The following is a 27569-nucleotide window of genomic DNA, read 5'->3' as shown; positions in this document are numbered from 1 at the left end:
TTTGTTATGCCTGACCACTAAAGTGTTTGTGTGTGTGTGTGTGTGTGTTGAAAACTTAGCCCTAAGTAAATGCTACATTGACTAAACACACAGAAAAGTGTAGAATAATGCCAATGTATCCTACTAAACACAAGGAATTTTATGAAATAAAGTTTGCATAAAACCAGTCAGTATATAAAGAGAAAACATCATATTAGTTAGATGAAATGTTATAATCAGAAGCAATAACTATGTTTCTTACATGTTTATCAGAGCATAAGTAAAGTTTCCTTGAATTTTCATTTTATAACATAATTGCAAGATATTTATACATTATATACATAAACACAATAAATGAAATCAAAGAATGGAAAATCCAGAATGGATAAAATAAGAACACAAAAGTAGTGCAGTGCCAGTAATTAACACTGGGAGAATAACATTGCACAGCTAGAGACTTTTTGTTTGCCAGGCACAGGACATTCTAAGAATGACTGTTCCCTTGATGTCATATGTTTGTGAAAAGTTTTTCTTTTCCAGTCAGTAGTCATTAAGTACCAGTATAAATGTTTAAGCCTTCTGTATATAGGGTTTCCCACATTCACCTGTACATCATCAATATACGCTTCCAACAAATCACATTGTGTCATCAGATTCAGTACCTGTACTGTTATTAACATCAGTTACTGGTCTACTTTTTCATTTATAGTCATTACTCATCCACCTAGCTCACTTCTGACCACAGAAATCTGAGTGCTCTGTCCACCAACTATTTCACTTTTTGTTGCTAAAATCTAGTTATTTTTTCCAGTATATTGATGTCCATTTGAGACTTCTGGTTTATAATAATTAACTTAATTCTTGATGTTCATGTTGGTGTTAAAAGTGTGTAGTTGGTTTTCCAAGCTCATATTCCGCACTGTAAACTTTCATGATAATGCTTCTGTGTTTTCATAAATAAAAATGCTAGTCACAAATTTAGTTAAAATCTCTGGTATATTACTCAGCAGGTTCACATGAACTCATAGTCATGCACCATTTTACCATGTCACACTATTGCGCAGTAGCCACAGTCCTGGATTTGCCACTATTGCAAAGTACAATAACGTCAAATGCACATGACCATGAATCACAGCTGTCTCTCAGAAATCCAAACACCATCTTGACTTCTGGCATCTCACTAACAAACATGGTGGATTTAGTCTTAATACATTCTAATGTTCTAGGTCGGTGACAAATGGAAGACAATGTTTGTGATACCAACAAAACACATGTTGGTGATTTTCATATACTAATTCTGCTTCCATTTAGTGATCATTAATTACAGAAATATAATTTATAGTTTCCATGTTTCACACTTTGGAGACCAAGCCCAAGCATAGCTCTGGCGACAACTTTTTTTATCTGAGTATAGGTCAGGCCACGACTTTTTCGATGCACGAGCCACCTATTGCTCCATAACTGGTCTCATTTCTTATGAGAACAATGTGTGGACATCTCACCATGTGCCCATTGACTAGTGTGGCCTTCTGTTGTCAATTTCTAGAATTATTTCAGAAGAAACATTAGCGAACATAGCACCTGAGTTACTGTGATTGCATTGAGGCAATTACATGCATGTACTCATTAGGTTTTGCAGTTTTCTGTAATTTTGCTACAAATATGTCATGTTTGTTGAGTGAGCAAGTAATTTTGGAAGCTCAAGAGGAAGAAATTGCTCGATAACTCACCTCATAGTATTTTCTTGGGAGGATAGTTGCACTTTCTGTCACCTTTATCTTAAAATTTGCGATACATCAAAGAACTAAAGTAAATAAAAAAATAAATCTTTAAGCTTGGTCCTTTTTTAGTATGTGTTACTCATGAAGATACATCAATTACATATGTGCTATTAATTCATTAAATAATGGCGTAAATGGCTGGTTTCCTAGGACCAGTATTCCTCTAATTGGCTGCTCTCCAAAGTGCTAATGGTACAATGAATGTGGGCCCAGTAGTAGTTAAGAAAATTTGGATTTTAAAGTTTACTTTGAAAGTGACTTTCTAAGTTTGTGTATTACTATAATAATGTAACCATGTAGATAGAATTCTAGTGACAACAAGTCTGTAAATTAAGTGCAGTTTCGAATTTTGATTTACTGTACAATTTAAATATATCATGTTTTGATAATGGTGCAGTACAATAAGTTTGACAAGATTTAAAGTACACTGTGAATACTCTGTCTCCTAAGCATTCTGATGATTTTTGAAGAAAGTGTTTCACAAAATTATGTTTCGTTTTGTATCCTGTAACAGTTAAGAGGGCTTTATAGCCTCTTACAAAAGTCGTGGTCTTTATCAAAATGGACTGACTGATGTTCATGCTTAAATAGTTTGAATCTGTTAGTTTTGAAAGTTTGGGTTCTTTAAACATCTTATCTTTGCTGTTCATGAGAACATTAGTTGACTATTGCAACATTGTACAAGTACAGGTATCAAAAGATGGTGTTGCAATTTTTAATATTTAATTTAAGAGTGTGCAAAGTGTTAGGGAAGAATCTGATCCACAGCAACAGGTGTTTTGCTGGTAAACACATGACCAAACCCAATACTGAAATACCCAATATATGGTCTAAAATTTTATACTATGCAGTGTTATGCAGATTTTGTTACTTGCTTGAGTGTCTCCTGTGCTACTGGTGCTCTTCTTCGATCGTCTGCACAGTCTCGCTGGTGTATGCCGTACTGCATCTGCATGGAATACAGTAGATGCCTAGTTTATGACCTCCTAAGTCATCTCTTGCCATATGTAATTGTGCATGTGTTTTCAGATGTGGACAGAAAACTCATTTAATGTTTTGTTGAGCTGAGTCTCTGCCGATTTTATTCAATGCTTTGCCAGTGTATGTCTGTTACACCATTGTCTTATCCTCATCTTGTTCTATTTGCTGATTCTGTACCTCCTACCTCAAAGCACGTAACCATTATCTCCCACTGTCTCTGTTCTTCTTGAATAGGTCATTAAGGTGGTTGAGCCCCAGTGGCAGGCTTCCTTTATAATTCACAGGCCCTGTGTATCAATATATGTACCACACCCTCACACTGTGAAGGCAGCTAGAGCTGTGGAGATACAAATCAGTATAGGTGGCTTTCCTCTACACACTGTGTCACATAATGCCACCCACTATGTGCTTGACTAGGATACTCAGAAATGGGAGTTCACTATTTGTTTTTGTCTCCTCAGTGAATTTGATGCTGGGGTGCAGAGAGATCAGATTTTGGAGAAAGCCGTAAATCTTTGCAGTCCTGTGTGGCCACACCACAAACATATCATCAGCATATCTGGAAAGAAGTTTGGGCTTCAGTGCAACTCTTTTTGGATGTTTCTCTTCTAAATCCTTTATGAGTGGTGACAGAGAGCTCCCTATGTTTATGTCATCTGTTTGTTCATAATAGTCACCATTGAAGAGAAATAATGTAAATGTGAGGTCAAATTTGAAGAGGTTAGTCATTGTGGGGTTGAAATTGTCTACGATCAGCTCAAGGGAATCAGGAAACAGCACTGGTGAAGAGGGAGACAACACTAAAGCTAACCATAAGCTCCTTGTTACAATGACATAGTTCTTGCAGCCATTGAATGATGTGTACAGGGTTCCTGATGTGGTGCTTACGTTTATTGACATATGGGCTTTGTACTGCAGTTAGATGTTTGGTCATTTGGTATGGAGCTACACCTATGTTGCTTAAAATAGGACATGGAGGAGTGTTGTTTGTGGATTTTTGATAAGCTGTAGAGGTTCAATGATGCAACTGCCTGTGGTCAAAGCTTTTTGATGGTTTCCTTTGCCAGAGACTGGCATAGAATCTTGATGACGTTACTATTTACTCTACTTGGTCAGGTCTCCTTTTAATTTCCTGTAAACTGGATCCTCAAATAAGTTCTGCTATTTGTGATTCTATACTGACAGCAGAAGTAGTCAACAGACATTTTCTTTGTCTGCACGTCAATATGAACATTTCAGGATCATTCCATAGTTCTCAAATGGCAGCTGTTTCCAAATTTGGGATGTTTGTCTTTGGTGGAATGGCTCTAGCGACTAAACAAGCACGTTTCCCGAAGTATCTATTCTACATCATTGCTGAGGAGGGTGGAAATTACTTGTTCTATGCCAGTGATGAAATCTGCATCAGGTATAGCAGTTGGTGTTGGTGCAAAATTAAGTCCCTTTTTCAAAAATGGCTTTGCCATGTCATCAATCTCTTTCACCATGAGACTTGTTATTGTTCATTACTGCTGTTCTTGTGGCTGCTGTTCTCTTGCTGTCAGATATGTGAACTTGGAGACTCATTTGGTTGTATCATTGTGTTGAGATAAATCTGCCTGAACTCAAGAGACATTGTCATTCATTTCCCAAGAATGAGGAAAGAGTAAACAAGCCATCTCTAAATGGAGTATGAGCAATTCTGGTCCAGTCTCTGATAAATATACCAGATCCTTTCTTGTACAACGGCCAGACTTGCTTTTCGTGTGATCCAGTGGGCAGCTATGGTATTTACATGATGGGTGATCCTTGTGAATATTGGTATTATGCCATAGTCTCAGCACTTTGTCAAGAAGGTGAGAGAGCTGAGGAGACACTCTTCCGTATCATAAAGCTTATCCAGCTTCTTATAGAAGCAGTGACTTCACTCTCAGTAAAAGCCAGCATTCAGCCAACTGAAGTCACTTCATCACCTGAGAATGATTTTTACATCTACATTTCTGATCTTCAATTAATGTGAGTGTTGTTTTTCATTCTTCAATTTGAAATTATGCTGTTTGTTTCCTTTTTGTTCAACATTATTATTTGTTGAGGATTTCAGTTTTTGCTTTCTCTATAATGATTTCTTGTGTTTTATCTGTGATTACAGTTACTTTCATACATAAAAGATTTTTTTCTTATGTAACACTGTCTACAAAGATACTGATTTATCTCTAGATCAATAATAGTCATAAGAAACTATCTTGAGAATCTTCTATACTAATGTTTTTGTATTTTGGATATGATTAATTGTTTTACTAGAATACATCTCTACCCTCTGTCACTTCCTGTAAAGATATGTTTGGAACCATTCGTTTGCTACTCTTATTATTCTTAACGATTCTGCATTCTTCAGTAGGATTTTATAGTCATCAGCATCAAAGACTTGGGTAGATTTAAAATATGCCTGTCACATCATAATCATTATCTAGTGCATGAAGTACCACATTACCTGCACCCATCTTCCACAGAAACCCTTGTCCTCCAACAACTAGAAGAGCACTTCAGGTACATCATCCAAAAGCTTTCCAATTTACTGAAATCCTGCTCCCATCTTGGAGTATCAGTGCCCAACAATATCTCTCTTACCCCTAGCCATAAAATATCCTCACCTCTTTCTGTATTTCCATGTCAACTTCTCTTAGCATTTAGACATTGCCTTGCTAAAATTTTCCATCTTCTACATCCCCAAAACTCCCTCCCAACATCCTACAAAATCCAGAACCCAAACCAAAGTAAAATAATGCTCTTCATCTAGCTACCAAAATCCTCAGTCCCACACTAGCTTCAGTCAAAGCCAAAGGCCTCACCTTTAGGCACACACCCAGATTCAGTCATGCTGTATTTGTCAAAGACCTTCTCTCCTTCCCCGATCATTTCAGTAGGAAAACTTTTCTTATTATCACAGACTGCAGACATGTGTACAAGTTGTGTTTGAATGAGCGTGTGTGTGTGTGTGTGTGTATCTGTGTCTACTGTTGACAAAGGCCTTAATAGCCGAATGCTATAATTGTGTGAATCTTTTTGTTGTGCCAATTGCGGTTCACAAATAAATGTATTATATGTAATCAGCAAAATTACTTATCTTTCAATGGCATCAGTTGTCTAGGAAATAATGTTATATTTTAGGAGTAACCATTATAAATGTCTTGGGCTGCTCTTAGTAGACTGAAACACTCCTTGGTAATTCGTCTTACAGTTTATTCCATTATTTACATCCATAAACATCTTGACAAAAGTACTTGAATTGCTAAAGAACTGACCACAAAGAAGTTAAGAGAAGAACTGTTTCAGATAACAATTAATTGCATGTTACATGTAGTAAAGCTTCTGGAATGTTTAACAAATTTCAAAATAGGAATTAGTCAAACTAAAGTTTCAGTTTAAGTGTTACAAAATAGTGGTGTTGATTTAATTTAGTTTCAGTTTTACATTTGAACTTTCTAGAATGATAAGGCTTGTCCACTCTTTGTTTACATTCTTCTTTTCAAGTATTTTTTCTTGGAACACCCTGTCTCTGACAAATCTAATTTAATGATTCAATTCATGAGGAATATAATTAGGTAATGAATAATAAGATTTTGATCAGAATCTCCTAAACAAAATTTTTAAAGTTACAAAATCTACATACTTCTCATTAAGTGTACAAAAGGGAAGTTAAGTATTAATTACATCAATATCACCTATTATTACCTTTTATTGTTCTTTACTGTTCCAAAAGAAATGATGGGATAACAAATTTTGATCATAAAGTATTATGTTTACATATTGTGTGAACTTGTGACTGTGTAAGGTAATTATTGACAGATTAGAGAAATAATAACACTGTATAATCTGGAAGTATCGTGTGATTCCCATAGGAAAATAATGTTATGAATTATGAGGCGTGTTTTTTAAGTAAGCGCCATTTTGAAATTAAAAAAAAAGACGTGCTAAGATATCTCAACAATTTTATATTTACATGAAAGCCTGTACCTTAATCTACTTTTCTACATAATGCCCATCAATATTGAGGCACTTGTCATAATGTTGTACCTGTTTTTGAATACCCTCCTCGTAGAAGTCTGCCGCCTGACTTGTTAACCACTGCATCACCACTGTTTTGACTTTGTCATCATCTTGAAGACGCTGACGGCCCAGGTGTTTCTTCAAGTGCAGGAACAGATAGTAGTCACGGGGCACAACATCGGGGCTGTACAGAGGATGATTTCGAGTTTCCCATCGAAAAGATGTGATGAGATCTTTGGTCTGATTCGCCTCATGTGGACGGGCATTGTCTTGCAGCAAAACGATGCCCTTTCTCAACTTCCATGGACTGTTATTTTGATTCTGATGTGACGTAGACCACCCATGTTTCATCGCCTGTAACAATTTGACTTAAGAAATCTATACCGCCATTGTGGTACCACTCAAGAAAAGTCAATGCACTGTCTAAACGTTTGGTTTTGTGCACATCCATCAACATTTTCGGTACCCAACGTGCGCACAGTTTTCGATAATTCAAGTGCTCAGTCACAATGCCATACAAAACAGTACGAGAAATGTTAGGAAAGTCACCCCACAAGGACGAAATTGTAAAGTGTCTGTTTTCTCGTACCTTATTGTCCACTTCCTGCACCAAACTTTCATTAACGACCGAAGGACACCCATTCCGTTGTTCATCATGCACATTTGTGCAGCCATCTTTAAATGCTCTCACCCACTTTCTTACCATTCCATCACTCATAATGTTTTCTCCATAAACTACACAGATCTCATGATGAATATCGATCACTTTTAGGCCTTTAGCACTAAGAAATCTTATAACAGCCCGTACTTCATAGTCGGCGGGACTCACGATTATCAGAGGCGTCTTAAACACTCAATACACAATGTAAACAAGGAATAATCAGACTGTAATGGCATCAGTGCATAGATTAAGGTACAGGCTTTCACGTAAAATAAAATTATTGAGATATCTTAGCACATCTTTTTTTAATTTCAAAACAGTACTTACTTAAAAAACACGCCTCATACAAGTCTGAAATTGTATTACATAGTGAAACAAAGATGGTCTCAGTCTTTTTCAGAATGTGGATTTGGTCTATTTCCTGGTGTCTTACACCACCCAATTGTAGGCACACCGCTGAACATGACATGCTGCATTTCAAAGGCTGATTTACACCTCTAGCCATGTGGATGCCACCTATCAGCTCCAGCTTATCTGAATAAGGGAGTTGTTCTTGCAACACGTCTATTCATCCTTCAACCCAAAATCTTCCTGGTCTCAGTCTCTGCTATCACCTGTCCCAAACCCATCTCCTTCCTTGTCCTCATGCCCTCCATTTCAGTCTTTCTACACTCACATCCTACTGTCTACAGGCACCCTCTGCCTCTGTTCTGTCCCTCCCTTCCAGTCCTTGCGTCCATGCCATTGTGCACCACTAGCAGCTTCCCAGCCTATGACACAGTGACTTCATTGATGCCACATTGCCACATTCATGTGGGAAATAGGTTACTGGCAGTGTGATGGCAAAATAGTGACACAGCATAGAGATACAATTTCCACACTGTTTATTAGTAAGCACACATACATAACACATATAAGCGTGATGAGCATACAGATCATACTAACTGTCACTATCTTGGGGGGGGGACAGTGATCCTCATTTACAGAGACAGAGATGTTGTGCCACCACTAAGTCTCCACCCCCCACTCCACCCCATCCAGTACTGCGGAACATGTGAGGAGAAGTTGTGCCTGGGTGTCGTCTGTCTGAAGTGATGTAGGCAGGTGTGTGATAGTGGATAGTGGATATGATGGCAGACATATTGTAGTCAGCAAGGTGCACCAGGGTGGGGGGGGGGGGGGGCGGTGCAGGGTATGCCAAAAGTATGACATTGGCAGTGTGACTAACAGGTTGCCACTGGTGGCTTTAGCAAATAAGGAAGTATTCTTGGCAGCATTTTTAATTGTCGCTGGCTTGGTGGCAGTGTTTGAAGAGGGATTCATGTTCGCGGCGTTACCTTGCATTGTTGCATCCACAGGAGGCAATGCAGAGCCAGCGGTGGCGTAAGCCAAGATGGTGATGGTAAGTGTACCATCTGATGAAAAATGGGAGGTTAGATCTGCTGTGTCAACTTCTGGCGGAACAGGGGTGGTGTGTATGAAACTGTGTGTGACAATGCTTGTATCCAACCACCTGCCCATGTAGGTAGCAGTAAACATGAGGTCATTATCACGTAACGTGATGGATATGTTGTCAGGCAGAAAATTGTGGAGACTCTTACACCCTTGGAAATTGACTAACAGGTACATAAGAGGTGGTGAGGTAGGGAATATCTGTTATGACAGATCCACTAAAATCCATGCTAGTGTAAGCCAGATCACCAAGACTGTTGTTTACTTTCCGGAAGTTACAGTATCAAAAGTGTTTGTATCATGTTTCAACTCTTGGTATGGTCCTTAAATGGCGGTTGTAGGGCAGGGGGCACAGCCCTTTTTGGGATGGTCTGGCTGTCGTTGGGTGGTTGTCAACTACAGCGCATCACTGTATTTTGCTGATTATAATGCAGTGTCCTGATAGTGCCTGTGTTTTGTCAGCGAGTCAAAATTTAAACTCCAGTGGTGCCTTCTCATGCTCTGGCATCGCTGTTTCGATGTTCTCTGGCAGTCTGAGGAGCCAGAGTGTCCACAATGCGTGATCAGGCAGGAATCAAGCAAATAGAATTTGCAGGTGACGTCAGAGTGAAGACGGTGTGCTGCTGTCCAAACTAGTCTCGTTGATGATGAGATGTAGCTGCTGCTCAGGCATGTGTGTCAGTCATTGTAGCAGTAGTGTCTTGGCAGTTTCTTATTTGTGAGAAGCTAGAACATCTAAAAGCAAGCCACTCATAAGATCCGCATTGTCTCCGAGGTGGCTAAGAAGAGTGGTGAACTTCTCGTTATTCCCAATGATGGCCATCATACCACCCACCACCATCTGAAACTACAGTTGTTCCTTGAGGATTCGTCTGCAATGTGGTTTGCCCTCAGCGAATGTTTGAAGTCAGCCAGTGGCACCACACCCATCTCGCGATGGAGCCTTTCAAACAATTGTAAGACACCATCATGAGGTGGGAATGGCACGGCGCGGGAGACCCAGGAGAATCGGTGCACAAGATGGGCAGGAAATGTAACTCAACATAGCGTGATGTGTGATGAGGTGGGTCATGTCATGGCACATTTGGCATCGGTGTCATGTGGCAGTGTACATAGAACTTGGTTGGCTGTTCAAGGAATGGCCATGTGTGTGAGGGAATTTCTGGGGCCGAGGCAGTGGATGTGACTTTCTGAATTTCAGATGTCTGAGACAGCAGAAAATGCATGTGAAAGTCTGCATGAGGTCCTTGCTCCATAAATAAGGAAGGTGTAGTCCATTTATTATCCAGCAGCACTCTCTGTGTCTCATGGAGTTCGTGCAGACGTGCAGTCATTTCTGACGCGGCTAACGTGGGTGTGACGTCGCTTGAATTGGGAGGGAGCATTATCTGACCTTGCTGAGACAAGTTCATGAAAAATGCATTCTCAGAGGCCATAGTTGGTTTTGGTGCTGGGTGTGGGTGACACAAATAAGAAGCACAGTGCTGCACTGGAAGCAAGTCACTTTTGATGCCCAGCGCATCTGGCGTGATGGGGATATGAGTGCATCACGGTCTGTCTCACAAAACTCATGTTTAGTCACTATGGTTGAAACAGGATTTGGAAAATTGGAAAGCACAGTTACTGAAAGGTGGTGTAAATCTTGATCCCGTGGCGCGTTGGCAGAATGATGATGAAATGGAACAATAGAGTGGTATGGCATGGGCCATTGCTGATCAATCGTAACAGCACTGTGGGAAGTGTCTTCATGGTTCAGATTGTTAATGTGAGTGTCATAATGGACAAAATAACTAGCACTGGAACATGCAATGTTTTGTTCTGTGCAAAAGTTGAAGTTACTGAGATTAACGTTTGTTATGGATGTGGCCAGCCATTGTTTAATGTGACTCTCTGCCACACTTCTGTCTGAAATACCAGGAATAGATTCACTTGGTGTCAAATCTATGATGTTGATCATGAAGTAACTCAATAAATTTGACACACGTCATGACACAGTTCGCTGTGGTGAGTTTGTACCACGTGTAATGGCAGCATTCTAGATGACGTAACCAGCGTGGCAGATTTTCAACTTAATAGCAAAATCTCAGTGCGATGTGGAAATTCAGGGTCACCAATGGGGGAAATGGGGTACCAGCAGTGTGATAGCAGAATGGTGACACAGCATAGGGATATGATTTCCGTACTGTTTACTAGTAAGCACGTATATGTAACACGTGTAAGGGTTTTGAGCATACACAGCATACTAACTCTCACTGCCTTGCAGGGCAGCGATCCTCATTTACAGAGTCAGAATTGTTACTCCACCACTTTTCTATTCCATGTACTTACTGTCTATTCATCCCACCTTCTTCTCCAACTTTGCCTCCCCCTCTCCATTTCCTTTACCTCCTCAGCCAATCCACTTGATAAAACCCCTCAGTCCAGTTGAGCTGCAATGTAATACTTGGTAGGACAATAGAGCAGTGCACGTGTGCTTGTGTGTGTGTGTGTGTGTGTGTGTGTGTGTGTGTGTGTGTGTGTGTGTATGTGTGCAAGTGTGCGAGTGCACGTGCACGCGTACGTGCAGTACTCTAATTAGCTCTGAAGAAGGATGTCATACAAAAGCTGAGAAACATAATCAGTCTTTTTTTATGTTCCTGTTGACCATTCAGTGTCTTGACAGTAATGTTTGTTGTTACCTTTACTGCTTACTTTATAAGCTCCATCATTACCATCCATTACCATGATTAGTACTTCAATAAACTTCACTATGATTGATTCAGTACTTCTGCTACCATAACAATGAAACTGGGCCTTGTCGAGGAGGTTATATTTGTTCAGGTAATTCTTTGGTCTATCTTTTAGAATTGTTCTTTATTTTTGTTTAGAATGATGAAAGAGACAGGCCTGTAATTTTCTATGTCTACTGCTTTACCTGTCTTTAGGAGGCTTATGACCTTTGGATGGGAAGTTACCAGAGCTGGAGTCATTTATTATATTAGTTAAGAGAGCTTACATGCTGTCTGTACACACTGTCAGTACATGGTCTGACACTTGATCTATGTCTGCTGTCTTTTTATTTTTCAATTTTTGCACTGTTTCCCTGACTAAGCTCTGTGGTGGATAACGACATCACTGTACTTGCTTATCTGCTCAAGAAGTTAGTCAAAAGTAACAGGCAAATATAAGAATCACTGATAAGCTTAACTGAGAATTCTGTGTTAATACTGTATATTAGATAATGCATAAAATAAATAAAAATATGCTGCTGTTGAGAAAAAATTTATCATGTTATAACTGTGATGAGCTAAAAAATTATTTTTTGTATTGCTGATAAACTCTCTTGAATTTTTGGTACACTGGCCATTTACTGTGGTACTCCTTCTGTATATAATGTTTTAATTTTGTTTAGAACAGGGACATTTGAAAGACATACACTTGCAGATGGATTTGAGGCCAATTTCATTTTGGGAGGTCAATCTATGACACCTGGTGCAGCACATCTGTTTTACATTTCTGATGAGCATGAACAATCAGGGTAAGTGTAATGTTGTCCTCATAAATCTGTTAAAAATTTATTTACATTTCATTATCTTGATTTCATATGTTATCATAAAGTTCTATTGCCTTATTAAAATTACATAACAGGAAGGAAGACCACATCTTACTAAATTACAGAATTGGAGAAACTGAAACAAAGCTAAAAGAAGTATCAAATTCGAGGCTGCCTCAGCTGGTAGCTCATTTTTAGGAGAAACAGATAAAATTGGAGGAAACGGGGTGAGAAAAGGGTCGTGCAGTGAATGAAGTTATACATTAACAAACAAAAACAACCATTACAGATTGCTTCCATAAAGTGTACTAACAGCTGTTTATGACCACTGTTAGTCTACCAGCATTCATAACTATGGAAATTAGTTCTAGACTTTTTAATTCAAAATGCAAAAGAAAAATAAAGAATATATGAAATAAATAATGGTATAAGCGCAGATTACACCATGAATGACCAAAAACAAGCAATCTAAAGAGCATTTAGGCAACACATGCAGTAAATCTTCCTTTATGCAGAATGTGAGATACAGCCCAGCAGCAGAGCAAATGAAACATGGTTCGCATTTCTCTGCAAATGCAATTAGTAGTGATAATTGGAAATTGTCATTTTTTGTGATTACATCTGGAACTCGTGACCCCTCAGTGTAGATGATTGAGGACACAACATGTAGTCCATTTCTCATTGTTGTCAGGAGATAAACATCCGACAATAAGCTTTCATGACTCATTCAACACCTTCTTTGTTTCAAAAATTATAGTTGAAAACATCAGCGACAATGAAAGTTTGAACCAGGCTGGTGTTCTCAATAGCCTCATGGTTAGTTGATTGCTTGCAAAGAGTATAAAATATTGGCACCAGTCCTGATTTAGCATAAAGCTTCAGTTTTCATTACATTTTAATTTACTGACTTGTTGACCTTACCTACCTAAGGATGTTACTGCTGGCTTCCACTTTCAGCCTTGTTTTATGCCAATCATGCTGGTATATCAAGGTGATACATAAATATTTTGGGTATAGTGCTGCATCCATGTATGCTGATTTACATTGTATCTGTCTGTATTTACCATGATAAGTACACAGCTGAATTTGAACTGGGTTTGGGTGCAGCTGATAGTTATAAAATACCCATCTTCTTCAAAACTGCTATAACTCAAAGTTCTGTATCTTTAAATAACTTAGCCTGAGTTACTAAAGGAAACTGCTGTCATGCTCTGGAAGTGGCTGGTCAGTAGCATATATGTTAAAAGAGAAGGGCATCTTTGTGGTAAGCCATTTTTCAAACATAGCCATAACATCATTTTCCCCGAAAGTCTATTTTAGACCTTCTGCTTCTAATCAATCCTTCAATAAGTTTGGGAAAACTGCATTCCTTGGTAAGCTTATAGATCTTTCTTGTCAGTATACAGTGATTGACAATATCATAAGCAGCAGTCAGTTTAATGTAAGCTACAGCAGTAATATTACATTTTTCCAACCCATTCTCTATACCGTATTTACTCAAATCTAAGCCGCACTTTTTTTCCGGGTTTCGTAATCCAAAAAACCGCCTGCGGCTTAGAATCGAGTGCAAGCAAGCGGAAGTTATGAAAAATGTTGGTACATGCCGCCACAACTAACTTCTGCCGTCGAATATATGTAGCGCTACGCAGGCATGCTTTGTAGGCACAAAGATAAATACTGGCGCCAAAACCTCTGCGTCAGTAAATAAATTAAAAAAAAAAAGTGGAAGACAAGCTTTTTTTCTCCGCCACGAGTTTCGACCACTGCATTTTCATACATTATCCAACGAAGTAAATACAAATTCCGTATTGTTCATCTTCGAATGTAGCACAATTTCAGTGTACTACGAAAATCTGACTGGCAAGACTGTTTGGGATATTTGTCAATATGGCCAGCTCTACGTTCTGAATTTTTTCCTATCTGTGAGAAGAGATGGTTGCTAATAGGAACCTGATGAAATTTGAATCACATACAGTATTCTCTTCACCATAAGAATAATACGAATATAAACATTTTGCCATGTGTTCTTTCGTGTTTGCTGCTATCTCATTTAAATCCTGTCTGCCTAATAAACTACGAAACTAGAGTGAGACAACAGCAAACGCGGAAGAATATACGTATCGTGTCATGTTCATATTCATATTATTCTTATGCCTAATAGTGATACAGTCAGAAATGAAGCACGGCAAGTGACTAGATTTTTAAATCTAAGATGACTCTAATTTCTGTGCAGAATTTGATGTAATAAAGAAGCGGCCGCAAAGATTTTCAAACAGAGAAAAATTTTCGCGTAACTCTCGTTCAGAACATGTTCTATCATACGCATTCTTGTTGATCATTATCAAAGAAAGCAGCAGTGTAAGCAACAACATATAGCAGTCTCTTGCCATTGTTTCGCTAATGAGATGATTCCTCTCTCTTTTTTTTTTAATTGTACGCAGCGGTAGCGCGCACAAAAGCAAGCCATGCCGCGAACCGCGACAGGCCGTAAACACGCACTATCAGAATGCGACAAACAATGCATGACACAGTGCAGTAATGCATTTTCTGCTTAAGAGTGACGCAAACACCTATAACAAAGAAAACGGCACTTATCAGATCAAAGCAAAATAAGCAATCGATTCAAACCAGACGAAGCACGTGAAAAAGGAAGGGTACCCGTATAAATACAGACGGAGCGCCTGACGCATAGCAATGGCTACGTGGTAAAGCTTAAACTGCTAAGCTTACGACTGGAACCAAACTACTGTAGCTATATCGTCATTCATTCGACCTAAATTGTGTCTCATATTACAATGGACCAACTTTGTTTCGATTTGGAGGTGCGGCCTAATACTTTTCTCTCCCCTTGAATTTCGAGTCTCAAATTTCAGGTGCGGCTTAGATTCGGGAAATTTTTTTTTCCTTTATTTCGAGTCTCATTTTTCAGGTGCGGCTAAGATTCGAGTGCGGCTTAGATTCGAGTAAATATGGTATACTGGGTTAGATTAAGAATCTGAAGTCTGGGTTAGATTAAGAATCTGAGATGTACTTTTCTCCTAGTCTGTAACCCGTCTGTTGATAAAATGATGCTGGTTCCATCGCGTGCTGCAAGCAGATCAGCAATATTCTTTCAAAAGTTTTGTATAAGTGACACTACAGTATTATTAGTCAATAGCTTTTAGGATCTATTTGTGGTTTACCTGACTTCAAACCGCATAATACACATGTTTTCCTCCAGAATTTTGGGATATATTACATTTTGTGACAGTTACCACAAAGTTCAAGGACCAATTCTCTCATCTCCTTTCTGAAATATTTTATCTGTTCCATTCTGATGTCACCAGCATCTGCTGTGTTACTGTTTTTTGAATTGTCAGTTGATATGTTTCAGTTCAGATATACTAAGTAGCTACATTAGTTCATTGGTTTCATGTTCTTTAGTCCACTTTATTTTATAGTAGGAAACTCATACAACATTTCCACCTTCTGACATTCATAAGTAGCTAAAATGACTATTTGACAGGTAGTACCCTATGCATGTTCTACAGTAGTTGTTGAGTCACTGCTTAGTTTCTTAATATGTCTCCAGGCTTCCAGTTTTTCATCACCGAAAGAAATTTTATCGTAATGACTCCTGCAGGATTTAACATTTCTTCCCAGACACACTATAATCATAAAACTGGACATAAATCACTGTAAGGACATTTTTTGTGTAAATTCAAATTACTGAAGCATTATGTACTTATAACTGGGCACTAATAATTGCAAATACTGAATGAATACACTTATCTTTTCTGGCTTACTTACAGGTAGTTTGCAGATCATCTCTTGTCTCGCTGTCATTAGGGTCAGTTTTATTATCATTGTGATTGAAACACTTCTCAGCACTTTAATTCTTGACATTTATTGTCTTCCAAAACACTTCTTACTAGACGACATAGTGAGAACACACATCAGAGAACATTTTTCCTAATCTCAGTTTAGCAAGAGGGTGACCGAACAGCTGAAATACTGAACAACATCTGAACTTAATGAATATGATGTTGGTGTACTTTTTGTCTGTTTATAACCTATTTGTTTGTCGCAAATCCTTCTAGAAAATTACACTTTTGCAGTTAAAACATAACTTTCACCAATAGTAAACATTTTTAGAGAGTATTAATTTAGTGCCACAGAAGGATAATTTTTGTTATTTAAATTAATTTCAGTTTATATTTGAAGTTTCTGTTGTCTGAAAGTTTCTTTGTATACAACATTTTTGAAAAGTGTGTTTATTGATTAAGGCAAGTTAATTCTTTTGCCAATAGATACTGTCTTTTGAGTATATTGAAATCTCATGTAATCTCTATTTTGTTTGTGTTGTCATTCTGTGATTATTTTCTTTAAATAACATGTTTTCAATAAAACTAATTCCACTTTTCCAAACAAGTAACAGGTATCTAAATCCTGAGTAATAAACTGCAGTCAAAATCATATTAAATAATTTTTTATAATTTCAGAAATTTTTGCAGCCATTTTTATGAATTCAGTAGATTCTATACACCAGACTCCCACTAATCCGACCATTCCTTGCACATTTGGGTGCCGGATTAATGGAAGTGACAGGTAATTGAGAGAATCTGATATTTAGTGTCAACACAAAGCGACTGCACTTAATAAAATCCAAAGAATCTACATTTTCATTGAAAACTTATGCCTTTGAATGTATACATATACAACAGTATCACTCACTGTGAAACATGTTCTAAATTTTTAATTTTCATAATGATGATATGTGATGGTTGCATGCTTTATCGTGCAACTGCTTTACAAGCATTACATCGGCACTTCATGTTTCTGGGTGTTGAGTGCATAATTTTCTTCAGAAAGATGTCTGCAGCTTCAGCATCAGCAGTGTGAGAAAACTTCATACTCTCTTCATCACTGTTCTCTTCTTCATCACTTTCATCGTTACTTTCCTGCATATTAAAGTTTGTTCTGACTCACAGTTTTTCTCATTCAGTCACTTAGCAACATCAACTTCATCAATTTACCCTCCTTCTGGAAGCTTGTAGAACATGCCAATCTACAAAGTGTCAGCAACTGATGAATTGACTTGCTCACCCCTGTTACTCAGTGCTGGCTCCCACCTTTGCATGGATAAATGGCCACACTTTTCTCCAGCTCTTCATAATGGTAGCTTTCTCCACTTTATCCCATGCTTCTGCTGTTTGGAAAACAATAGATGTAAATTGGTCACTTTCCACACCCTCAGCATAGCTTCTATAAAGTCGTTTTCATATTTGTTCAGCAAAGAGATGAGAAGTCCACATCGATAATGACTTTTAATTGATTGCATAATTCCCTGGTCCATATGCTGAAGGATGTCACATTGGGTGGTAGAAGGAGTTCTTGTATACCATCAGGCTTCAGAGTCACATCAGAAGGGTCACCGGAAGCAGTGTCAATTACAAGGATAGTTTTCTTCCTCAGCACTTTTCTCACAGCGGATACAAATGTTTCAGGAGCCACAAAGATAATATTCCTCTGTCCATACATGCTTCATCCTGATCAAAATATTGCCCTGGTAGTGATTTCCCAGTCACCGTGAGCAGTAGTTTACAACTCCAATTTGCATTACAATGTGTGTTGTTTCTACCCAAAAGTTGCCTTCTCATTCATCTTTTGCAAGAAGCATTTTCTATAAGAGGCTAGTTTCATCACCATTGTACAAAGCATCAGCAGTTAAATCTTCTTTATCTATTATTTTCCACATCTTCTTTACAAACTGTTTTGTATCTTTTTCGTTAGCTGAGCGATTTTCTCCAGTGACTGTCAGCCGCCACGGGCTATGTCGCTTTTCACATTTTTATAGCCAACTGTTGCCTACTGCAAACAAGTTGCTGCCACCCAGTTGTTTTTTAAATGCAACTGCTTTTTTCCTTTATTATGGGGCCACTGAATGGAATTCTTTTACTGTTTTGCTGTATGAACCATCTACAAAGAGCTATGTCCTGTTCTTCATTGTCACTCTTGCACATAACCTTCCATTTTCCCAAGTTGTTCCTCTTTGGGGCTGCTTATTGTCAAATAACATTTTCATTGATCATAGTATGAAGGCTTTCACGACCGGATGACATATCTTCTGGTAAACCTTCCGGGATGTAAGGTCGTGGTCCATGAAACTCTTCAGCTCCTAACGTTTCGTCCAGAGCTGTGCTGGACATCTTCAGAGGGGTGTTTCTCCTCACCATTTGCAACAGTATCTGTATTCTGTATGGGTTGATTATGAAAGTTTCTGAGCTCTTCAACAATGAAACTGAAATTGTGGTTCCATTACTCATGTTTATTAAGAGAATTTGCATATCCTGTATAGCTGTAATTCGAAGAAAGAGTACCTATATGGTAGGCTTGCCAAAGACAACACTGCCGTACTGTCAATGTGTATGTTCGAGTAGGAGGCACATCCCTCTCATATTGAAACCCCTTCATTGCATTGTTAATTTACATTATAATGACACTTGGCAGTAAGAATGGCCATTCTAAGCTCTTTTCCGATGTGATGATACCTTTGTTGTTAAAAGATAAGCTGGTAATTAATACAATTGTCCAAGGAACATTCAAATGAATTATGAACTCATCTCCAGGGAGGATCCTCATTTTTCCCATTCTAGCTGCATTTCTCCTAGTTATAGATTTATATATATAGGTACCTAGATTGGTAAAAAAAAAAAATAAACTGTTGCTATTCTTCTTTTATACCACAGTTGCTATTTTTACCTACTACTTCATTCTAAGCACTTAGGTAAAATATACTGATTTTATCCAACACTATCAGCTCACTATACACTGGAATAGTTAAAACCTGTTTAATATGGACATTAGAAACACAGTAATTTCCACATAACACCCATAAGTGGAAAATAAATCTTATTTAATGATTACATGAAGACTACGAACCTGTCACATTTCAACTAATAAACATTGGTGTTACTAATCCATTCCTCGATGCTGATGTGCACTACCAACGACTCACCTATCTGCAACCACGATGAAATCATGGGTATCACATTCCTGTGCTGTGTATCTCCTGTTCCTCCCATCCAAAATTCAGCCACTCTACCCCAAACCCTCGTGTCACTTCCCAGCTCCTCTCTCCCCTCTTCCACCATAACCAACACAACCCCACACACAATTGTGCTGGTACAATGCAGTGTTTGATATTTGTGTGTGTGTGATCACATTGAGTGACATAAACTGTAGATGAGGCCATTAATGTGATGGAGGTAGAAGAAAAGTTTGGGAGACAGCCTAGTGGAAAAAGTGGAAATTACAGGGATTTTACTGACAGTCTCTGGTTAAACTGAATGCTTGTGGACATTTGTCATACAAGTAACCTTTTACCAGAAACAGTCAGATGTAGGCCATATCATATGTGGTGCTACTATGTGAGAACTGAGGAATTAATCACTCCCATGTATGATCGTCCCAGCCAATTGGGTGAATCCTAAAGCTGTGTATTTACAAGTTTGACAGAATGCTACATCCAGGGCTTGTAGCATCACCCAAAGAGTGGCATGATCTTCACAGTTAGTGTGAGGAGCATTCCAGCAATGCACTTGCTGTGAAGTGTCCATTTTCCCCCACCAATAATTACTACCTGATCTTCTTTTGCGATACTGTTTGTCTCTGTTATGCATGTTAATAGTTCTTAGCTTCTTTTGAGATTTCTCCTCTGCATATGCAGTGGAGATAGCAGAATTACTCCAGAATCTACCTCAAATAAAGTTTCTGCAGTCACCCAGCAGGATGCTGTGAGAACAATGCCCTCTTCCTTCCATAGATTCCTAAGTAAAGTCTTTCAGCAATTCAGTTACACTTTCTTATGAATAAAATAAACCTATTACAACCCTAGCACTGCGTCAGTGAATTATTTCTGTATGTTGTTAAGCCTGCATGAAAGAACTCATTGCATGTGGATAGTACTGTAGAATAGATCACATGAGTGTCTCGTATGCAGTTTCTGTAATATATGAACTGACTTTCTTAGAATCTTTTCAACAAATCTGACTTTCAATTTATCATCCCTAATGTTTTACGTTAATTACATTTCACATCACTTTGTGGTATCACCTTGAAGGCCCTTGGCTGCTGTTTTCACCAGGCACGGAGGCCTTCAGTGCTCAGACATCACCGACCGGAGATGGCGGTGGCCGTGTGTATGTGAGTTGTGTGTGTATGATGAGTAGCAATCTCTCCTATTTCATTATAATTTTGTAATCAGATGTTGCTGGATTCTTACACTTATTTATGAACATTCTCCTGTGTTTACCCACATTGAAAGAGAGCTACTTCAAGATGCTGCTCTGTCTTCATCAGACTGCATCATCAATTGGTGATTTTTCACGTAGACAACAGTGTCACGACCAAAAACTTAAATGGAAATATTGATTTATGTGACAAAGTACATACATATGTTGAGAATATTGGCGATTCTTTTATACTTCCTTGGGGTAAATTCCATGCTACACGTGTTTTTGCCGAAGACAATATAAGTGGTTCTAACAGACAAATATTGTTGACCCACTCACAGGCTGCATACTTTGTATATTCATGTCACAGTTAGCAGTAAACATTGTGGTACCTTAACCAATGCCTTTTGAAAATAAACAAGACAGAAACTATCCACTGATCTGTATCTTCTATTATCGAGATATCGTGTGAAAAAATTGAGCTGTGTTTTCTGTGAGTGGTGTTTTCTGCAACCATGATGATTTTTTCAAAGGTTTTTTCTCTTTCTCTAGCTTTTCTTTGTGTAAGTTTTGGACTTAACTCACAAAAATTGGATTTTTAATGTGGGTGAACACACAAAAATGGCTCTAAGCACTATGGGACTTAACTTCTGAGATCATCAGTCCCCAACACACAAAAATGTACCTTCTGTACTTTTGACTCATTTTTATGATTTCTTTCTTTTGTTGCATTTTATAATAATATGCATTAAAATAGTACACAGTGTTCAAACTGTGCTTACTTAATTGTCACTTTGGCTCCACTGACATGATACTGAGCATGACACTGATTTTTTACAGAGAGAAGCCCTATATACTTTTGTCTGGTGATGATGATGGGAATCACTACATCCTCACTGCAGTAAGCCAAGATGCAAATGAATGGAGTTATCAGAAAAATATTTACTTGGAAACAGGTGGTACTACTACAGGTGAGTTTTTGGGAACATATACATATTAAGTTGATTAACTTTAGATAATTTACTTTAAGCTGAGCAGTTAGTTTGGATCTCACCCTCACAAAACAGTTTGGTGAGAAACATAAATATTCTCCTGGTTTTTGGTCTGTAAATTATGAGAGCAAAGAAATGTTCAATTTTGCTAAACTAGCTGCAAAATTGACATTTCATTTCGGAAGTTTGATACTCTTGATCTGGTCACAGGCTAAGAATTGTACTGAATTTCGCTTGATGTCAGTTCAGCTCTACTTCACATCTGTTGCCCAGGGTTTTGTTGAAAGGGATGTAATTATAACACACTGATTTAGATTTTGAATTCTTTGTCAATTTTATTAACAATGTAGGAAAAATAGATTTGTACTTACCATAAAGATGACATATTAAGTTACAGACAGGCACAATTAAAAGACATTGACACATAAGATGACACAGAGGTAAGTAGGAATCTGACTTTTCCTACATTGTTGTTGTTAACTGTGCCTGTCTACAACTTAACACGTCATCTTTATGGTAACTAGCAATCTATCTTTTCCTATACTGTTGATATTCCAAACCTGCTCTTTCCATTGTTTGATTTTGTGGATTTTATTGATAAGCCTGTCTGCTCACTATGTCATCATTATATGTATTTTCATGGCCTTCTTCATAATTTATCACTTATGTCATTTGCTTAGCATGTAATCAGTTGAGTTCGTGCCACTACTGACTTTTCTTTTGTTCTCAGTAATATGCTTAATATGTTCAACATTTGCAATATTTGTTTACTGTTGTACAAGTAGAAAATGAACACTAACATTAGAAGGTTTCATAGCTTGCAATTGCTGCTTGCATATATATTCCTTGGTGGCTACAAATCATGTTTCCATGTGGTCCCATGGTGGATGGTGCCCCTACCTTGAATAGTTCATTTCTATAGTCTTATGTCCATTATCTGTTTTGCCATAAATGGGATGTGAAAATGGAACAACACTTTCTTACTGTAATCAGCTACAGTCCCAATGCTATATTGATAATCATTTTAAGACAGTACTGGTAGAAATACAAAAGCTCTGGCACTACCACCTGTTATTTTGGCCATTCTTGAAGGAAAGAGATACAAGAAATATAGATAAGTCCCACTGTTACCAGTATTTTATAAAATATTTGAAAATTATTATTCAAAAGACTTGTACGCTTCATAAAGAAAGATTTGTTTTTCAACACGCACAATGGTTTTCAGAAATGCAAGTGTACAAAAAGTGCTGTCCTTGGTTTTATCACTGAGCACTTGACTCCATTACACAGTAAGCAATATGCACTGGCCATACGTTTAGACACCACAAAGACCTTTGATGTTATAAACCATGAACTGTTACTCACAAAATTGGAATTTTAATACATTGGGTATAGCATATAAATAAAGAGATTCAGTCCTTCTTTAAAAACAGGCAACAATAGTCAAAAGCCATAAACAGTAAGGGAACAGTATGTATGTATGCCATTCAGAGAAACCAAATGTTAAAATAAGTTGTACTTCACAATTCAATCTTAGGCCCTATTCTGTTCTTGCTTTTCATAAATTATTTAGACTCATCCTTCCTATTCCAAAAAAGTAGTAAAATTGTAGATGGCACAAAGCTACAATTAGAATGAAAACTGCATGTGAACAACAGAATGAAATACACATCTGTGTTTTGAACATCACAGAGTGGTCCTCCAAAAACACCCTTATCACAAATAATTGAATGTCATTTCATGCCTAAGAGAGGAATCGCCTACAAACTGCAGAAATAATTCTACCTAGAAAGCAACTAGAAACTGTGAAAACCACTAGATGCCTTGGACAATGGATAAAAGATAATCTAAAATGGGATCTGTAAGTATGAATTATATGAACAATAAATTAGGTACCATCTGCTAATATATTGAAGTGCTAATAGAAAGTTCAACTTAGCAGATTGTAAAAAGTTAATTGTGCACAAGTCATATCTTGTTAAGGTATGGGACTATTCATTTAGGGAAATTTTCCTGCTTGATAAAGTCCTCCTCACCCCCCCCCCCCCCCTTAAAAAAAAAAATTTGCACAATTTTTAAACTACGAAAACTTGGCACCACGCCCTCTGATTGGCCCTTGGGGGCAAATCTGCCAGGGTCCCAACACATCCATTGTCTACTTCCATGATAAGACGTGCTGGGAACAAATCGGTATGTGGGAACTGACAATCGTAGTGCTGTCCGTCAACCGACAAATGGCAACAGGGCAATTCCACGGCCAATTGGAGTGCGTGGCACCAAGTTTCCGTAGTTTGGTTCCTACTGGCATCAGCTATCCAGGGTTAAAATTCCGTGACACAGTTTTATATGTTGGACCATTGAAAACACTACACTTTCTGGGCAAGTACGTACACAGGATTGGAGGGAGAGGGACACTCATATCACTTTCTCCATGAATGGCAAAATAGTTTTGATATTTCATAATAAATGATTCCATGTACACTTCTAGCTAGTCAGTATCCATTACATTATGTTCTGTCTTCTTCATCTACATCTACATCTACACTCTCCAAACCACCATGAGGTGCATAGTAAAGGGATGTCCCTCTGTACCACCCATTAAGATTTCCTCCCATTCCATTCACATATGGAGTGCTGAAAGAATGGTTGTTTAAATTTCTCTGTGCATGCATAATCATTCTACTCTTATCCTCATGATCCCTATTTGAGTAATATATAAGGAGTTGTAGCCTATTTCTAGAGTCATCATATAAGCTGCTTCTTGAAACTTTCTTAATAGACTTTCTCAGGATAGTTTACATCATCTTCAAGAGTCTTTCAGTTCAGTTCCTCCAGTATCTTTGTGACACTCTCCCATGGATCAAACAAACCTCTGACCATTTGTGGAGCCCTTCTCTGTATAAGTTCAATATCCCCTGTTAGTCCTATTTGGTATGGGTCCCACACATTTGAGCAATATTCTAGAACTGGTGACACAATTGATTTGTAAACAATCTCCTTTGGAGACTGTTTGTGCTTCCCCAGCATTCTACTAATAAACCAAAGTCTACCAACTGCTTCACCCACATATGAGCCTATTGATCATTCCATTTCACATCCCTACAAAGTGTTACACCTAGGTATTTGTGTGATTTGTCTGATTACAACAGTGACACACTGCTATTATAGTCATAGGATACTATGTCTTTTCATTTTGTGAGGAGTACAATTTGACATTTAAATGAAATCACCAGTCTTTGCACCACTTTGAAATCTTGTCAAGATCGGACTGAATATTTATAAAACTTCTTTCAGACAGTACTTCATCATAGAAAAAGTCTGTGGTTACTATTAACATTGTCTGCAAGGTCATTGATATATAATAGGAGCATCAAGGGTCCCAACACACTTCCCTGGGCACACCTGAAGTTATGTATACATCTGTCGCTGACTCTCCATCCAAGGTAACATGCTGCATCCTCCCTACCAACAAGTACTCTATCCAGTTACATATTTCAACAAAAATAATCAATTTTTGACAACACAAAAAATGTAATTGCATAGATAAAAAAAATTACTCACCAAGCGGTGACAGGACAACACATACATAAAAGAAGGTTATATTTATGCAAACTTTCAGAACTAGTGGCTCCTTCTTCCAGCAGAAGGGTTGAAAGGAAAAGAGGAGGGGTGAAGGGGAAAGAAAAGGGGTGAAGGAAAAGAACTGCAGAGGTTTAGGAAAAGGGGTAGATTTTGGAAAAGTCACCCAAAACTGTGGGTCAGGGGAGACTTACCAGATGAGATGAGAAAGAAAGACTCTTACCAGATGGGATGAGAAGAGAGGACTTTTCTTCTCGTCCCACACTTCTGAGTGACTTTTCCAAAATCTGCTCCTCTTTCTAAAACTGTATGGTACTTTCCTTCACCCCTCTTCCTTTTCCTTCAACCTTTCTGCTGTAAGAAGAAGCCACTGGCTCCAAAAGCTTGCACATGTATAAAATTCTGTCAGGTGTGTGTTCTCCTGCCACCACCTGGTGAGTAGATGTTTTTTATCTATCCAATTGCAATCACAAATTTCACTTTATACTCCATACGATCATACTGTTTGACAATAAGCCTTTACTTATGACCAGAATTTCCTTGGATTTTGTGAAATATCATTTGACAATATTCTGCTATGGTAATAGTTGAAGGCATCACGCATTCCTCCCTTGACAGCAAAACACATTTAATTCAGAATCTCTCTATCTATAAGCCTATACTTTGTTTTACATCTATTACGCAGTAATCTTTGTTTCTATAAAAGTTTCTTTGCAGTGACTGTGTACCATGGAAGGTGCCTCCCGTTATGAACTGTTCTGCTGGGTACATGTCTTTCCAGTGCATGGTCAACTACTCCTTTATATTTGAGCCAAACCAATACCAAATTGGTACATCTGTGTGGTGGGGCAAAATACAAGTTCAGCTTTTGAAGATTGTTGGAATATTTACAGTTTACTAATGATATTGCACATAATAAGTAAGCAGAGCAGAAGCAGTTTGCACAGAATAAAAAGAAATCAAATATGGTATTACACCATCCAAGAAACTGTTAGTTTGATAAAGGAAGTAGAAAATCTTTTTTTTTTTTAACGAAATGTGTGTTAGGCGCAATAGCCAATAGCATCATTTTATTTTTTTCTCTCATTGTTGGTGAATCTGTGTTTAGTTGATTTCCTGATCTGGCTGAGATACACGTGTTCCTCTTTTTCAAAATAAATGTGATAATGGAAAGTTCTGGTAAAATGTAAATAATTTGGGAGTAAAGTTAACAACCCACTGAACATGTGTGCGAGCACGTTCGCGCGCGCGCGCGCACACACACATGCATTGTGTGTGTGTGTGTGTGTGTGTGTGTGTGTGTGTGTGTGTGTTTTGTGTTGTGGTGTTGGGGGGGGGGATATACAGTCCTACCATTAAGTATTCAGAAGGCACAAATCACTAACAGGTGTCTGTATATTCTAGGTTAAAAAAGCATTTGACAGAAAGATAGTAAAGTTTCACATCTTGTTTATGTGCCTGTCAATGACTCAATTCCTCTAATATTCAGTGAGTTGTTACCTTTCCTTCTAAATTATTTTCTTTTCTCAAATAGAAGGTTCACATCACTTATGTGCAATGTGCCTTGTAAATTTCAATTTTCTCCTGTCAATGGGTAAGATATTTTGTTGTCTGAAAATGATACTTGCCTTTACTAGATCTCAAGGATGACAGCAGTGATTATACTGGAAATTTTAGTGTGTAAGTCCAGGTGGTATATTTGAGGATATTTTCTGCTGAAACATACAGGATTACTTATAAATCTGGAACAGTAATGAAAATGACATTGATGGCTCAAAAAAAGAAGTTGCTTTAACATTATATAATGTTTTGTAAATATGAAACCTTTATTTTCAGGCAAGTCCGTTGCAGTTGATTTGGATGGCGATGGCAAGACGGAAATTATTGCAGCTGCTTATTCAGCAGGCAGGGTATATGTTTACAGCTATGGAGATGTGTAAATATTTCTGTCCCTTTGTGTCTTAAAGTCACATCACTGTCTACAAAATAGATTAGTAGCCATGGGAATGGAAATTATAGTGTATTAATAAAGTGTATGTATCTCATTGAAGTTTGATTATTATTAAATGTTATTTGTTGGTCCCTGGAGTATTTTGTCCAACAGTATTGGAGTGGACATATCAAGTATTAGTTCAGAAATATTTGCATATAAGAACACACACACACACGTACAAACACACACACACACACACACACACACACACACACACACACACATGAAAGCATGTGCATGTGTGCGTGTGTAAGATTTCTCCATGATCTGCACACTGATGCAAAAAAAAAAAAAAAAAAAAGAGAGAGAGAGAGAGAGAGAGAGAGAGAGAGAGAGAGAGAGAGAGAGAAAGAGAGTGAGAGAGAGAAAGAAAAAGAGAG

General features: G+C 38.0%; 1 protein-coding gene across 1 annotated transcript in view; it reads left to right on the top strand.

The window, feature by feature from the left end:
• Nucleotides 1-27246, top strand: part of LOC126162812 (uncharacterized) — a 91636-nt gene extending 64390 nt beyond the window's left edge. Inside the window, exons 7-9 of the mRNA XM_049919557.1 lie at nucleotides 12272-12397; nucleotides 21466-21596; nucleotides 27033-27246. Coding sequence (XP_049775514.1) covers nucleotides 12272-12397; nucleotides 21466-21596; nucleotides 27033-27136 — 361 coding nt within the window. The 3' untranslated portion in view covers nucleotides 27137-27246. The remainder of the gene's footprint in view (nucleotides 1-12271; nucleotides 12398-21465; nucleotides 21597-27032) is intronic.
• The last annotated feature ends 323 nt before the right edge of the window (nucleotides 27247-27569 follow it).

Source organism: Schistocerca cancellata, chromosome 2, assembly GCF_023864275.1.
Source record: "Schistocerca cancellata isolate TAMUIC-IGC-003103 chromosome 2, iqSchCanc2.1, whole genome shotgun sequence".
NCBI lineage: Eukaryota > Metazoa > Arthropoda > Insecta > Orthoptera > Acrididae > Schistocerca > Schistocerca cancellata.
The sequence above is the reverse complement of the archived record's forward strand: the minus strand, read 5'-3'. Positions and strand labels throughout refer to the sequence as shown.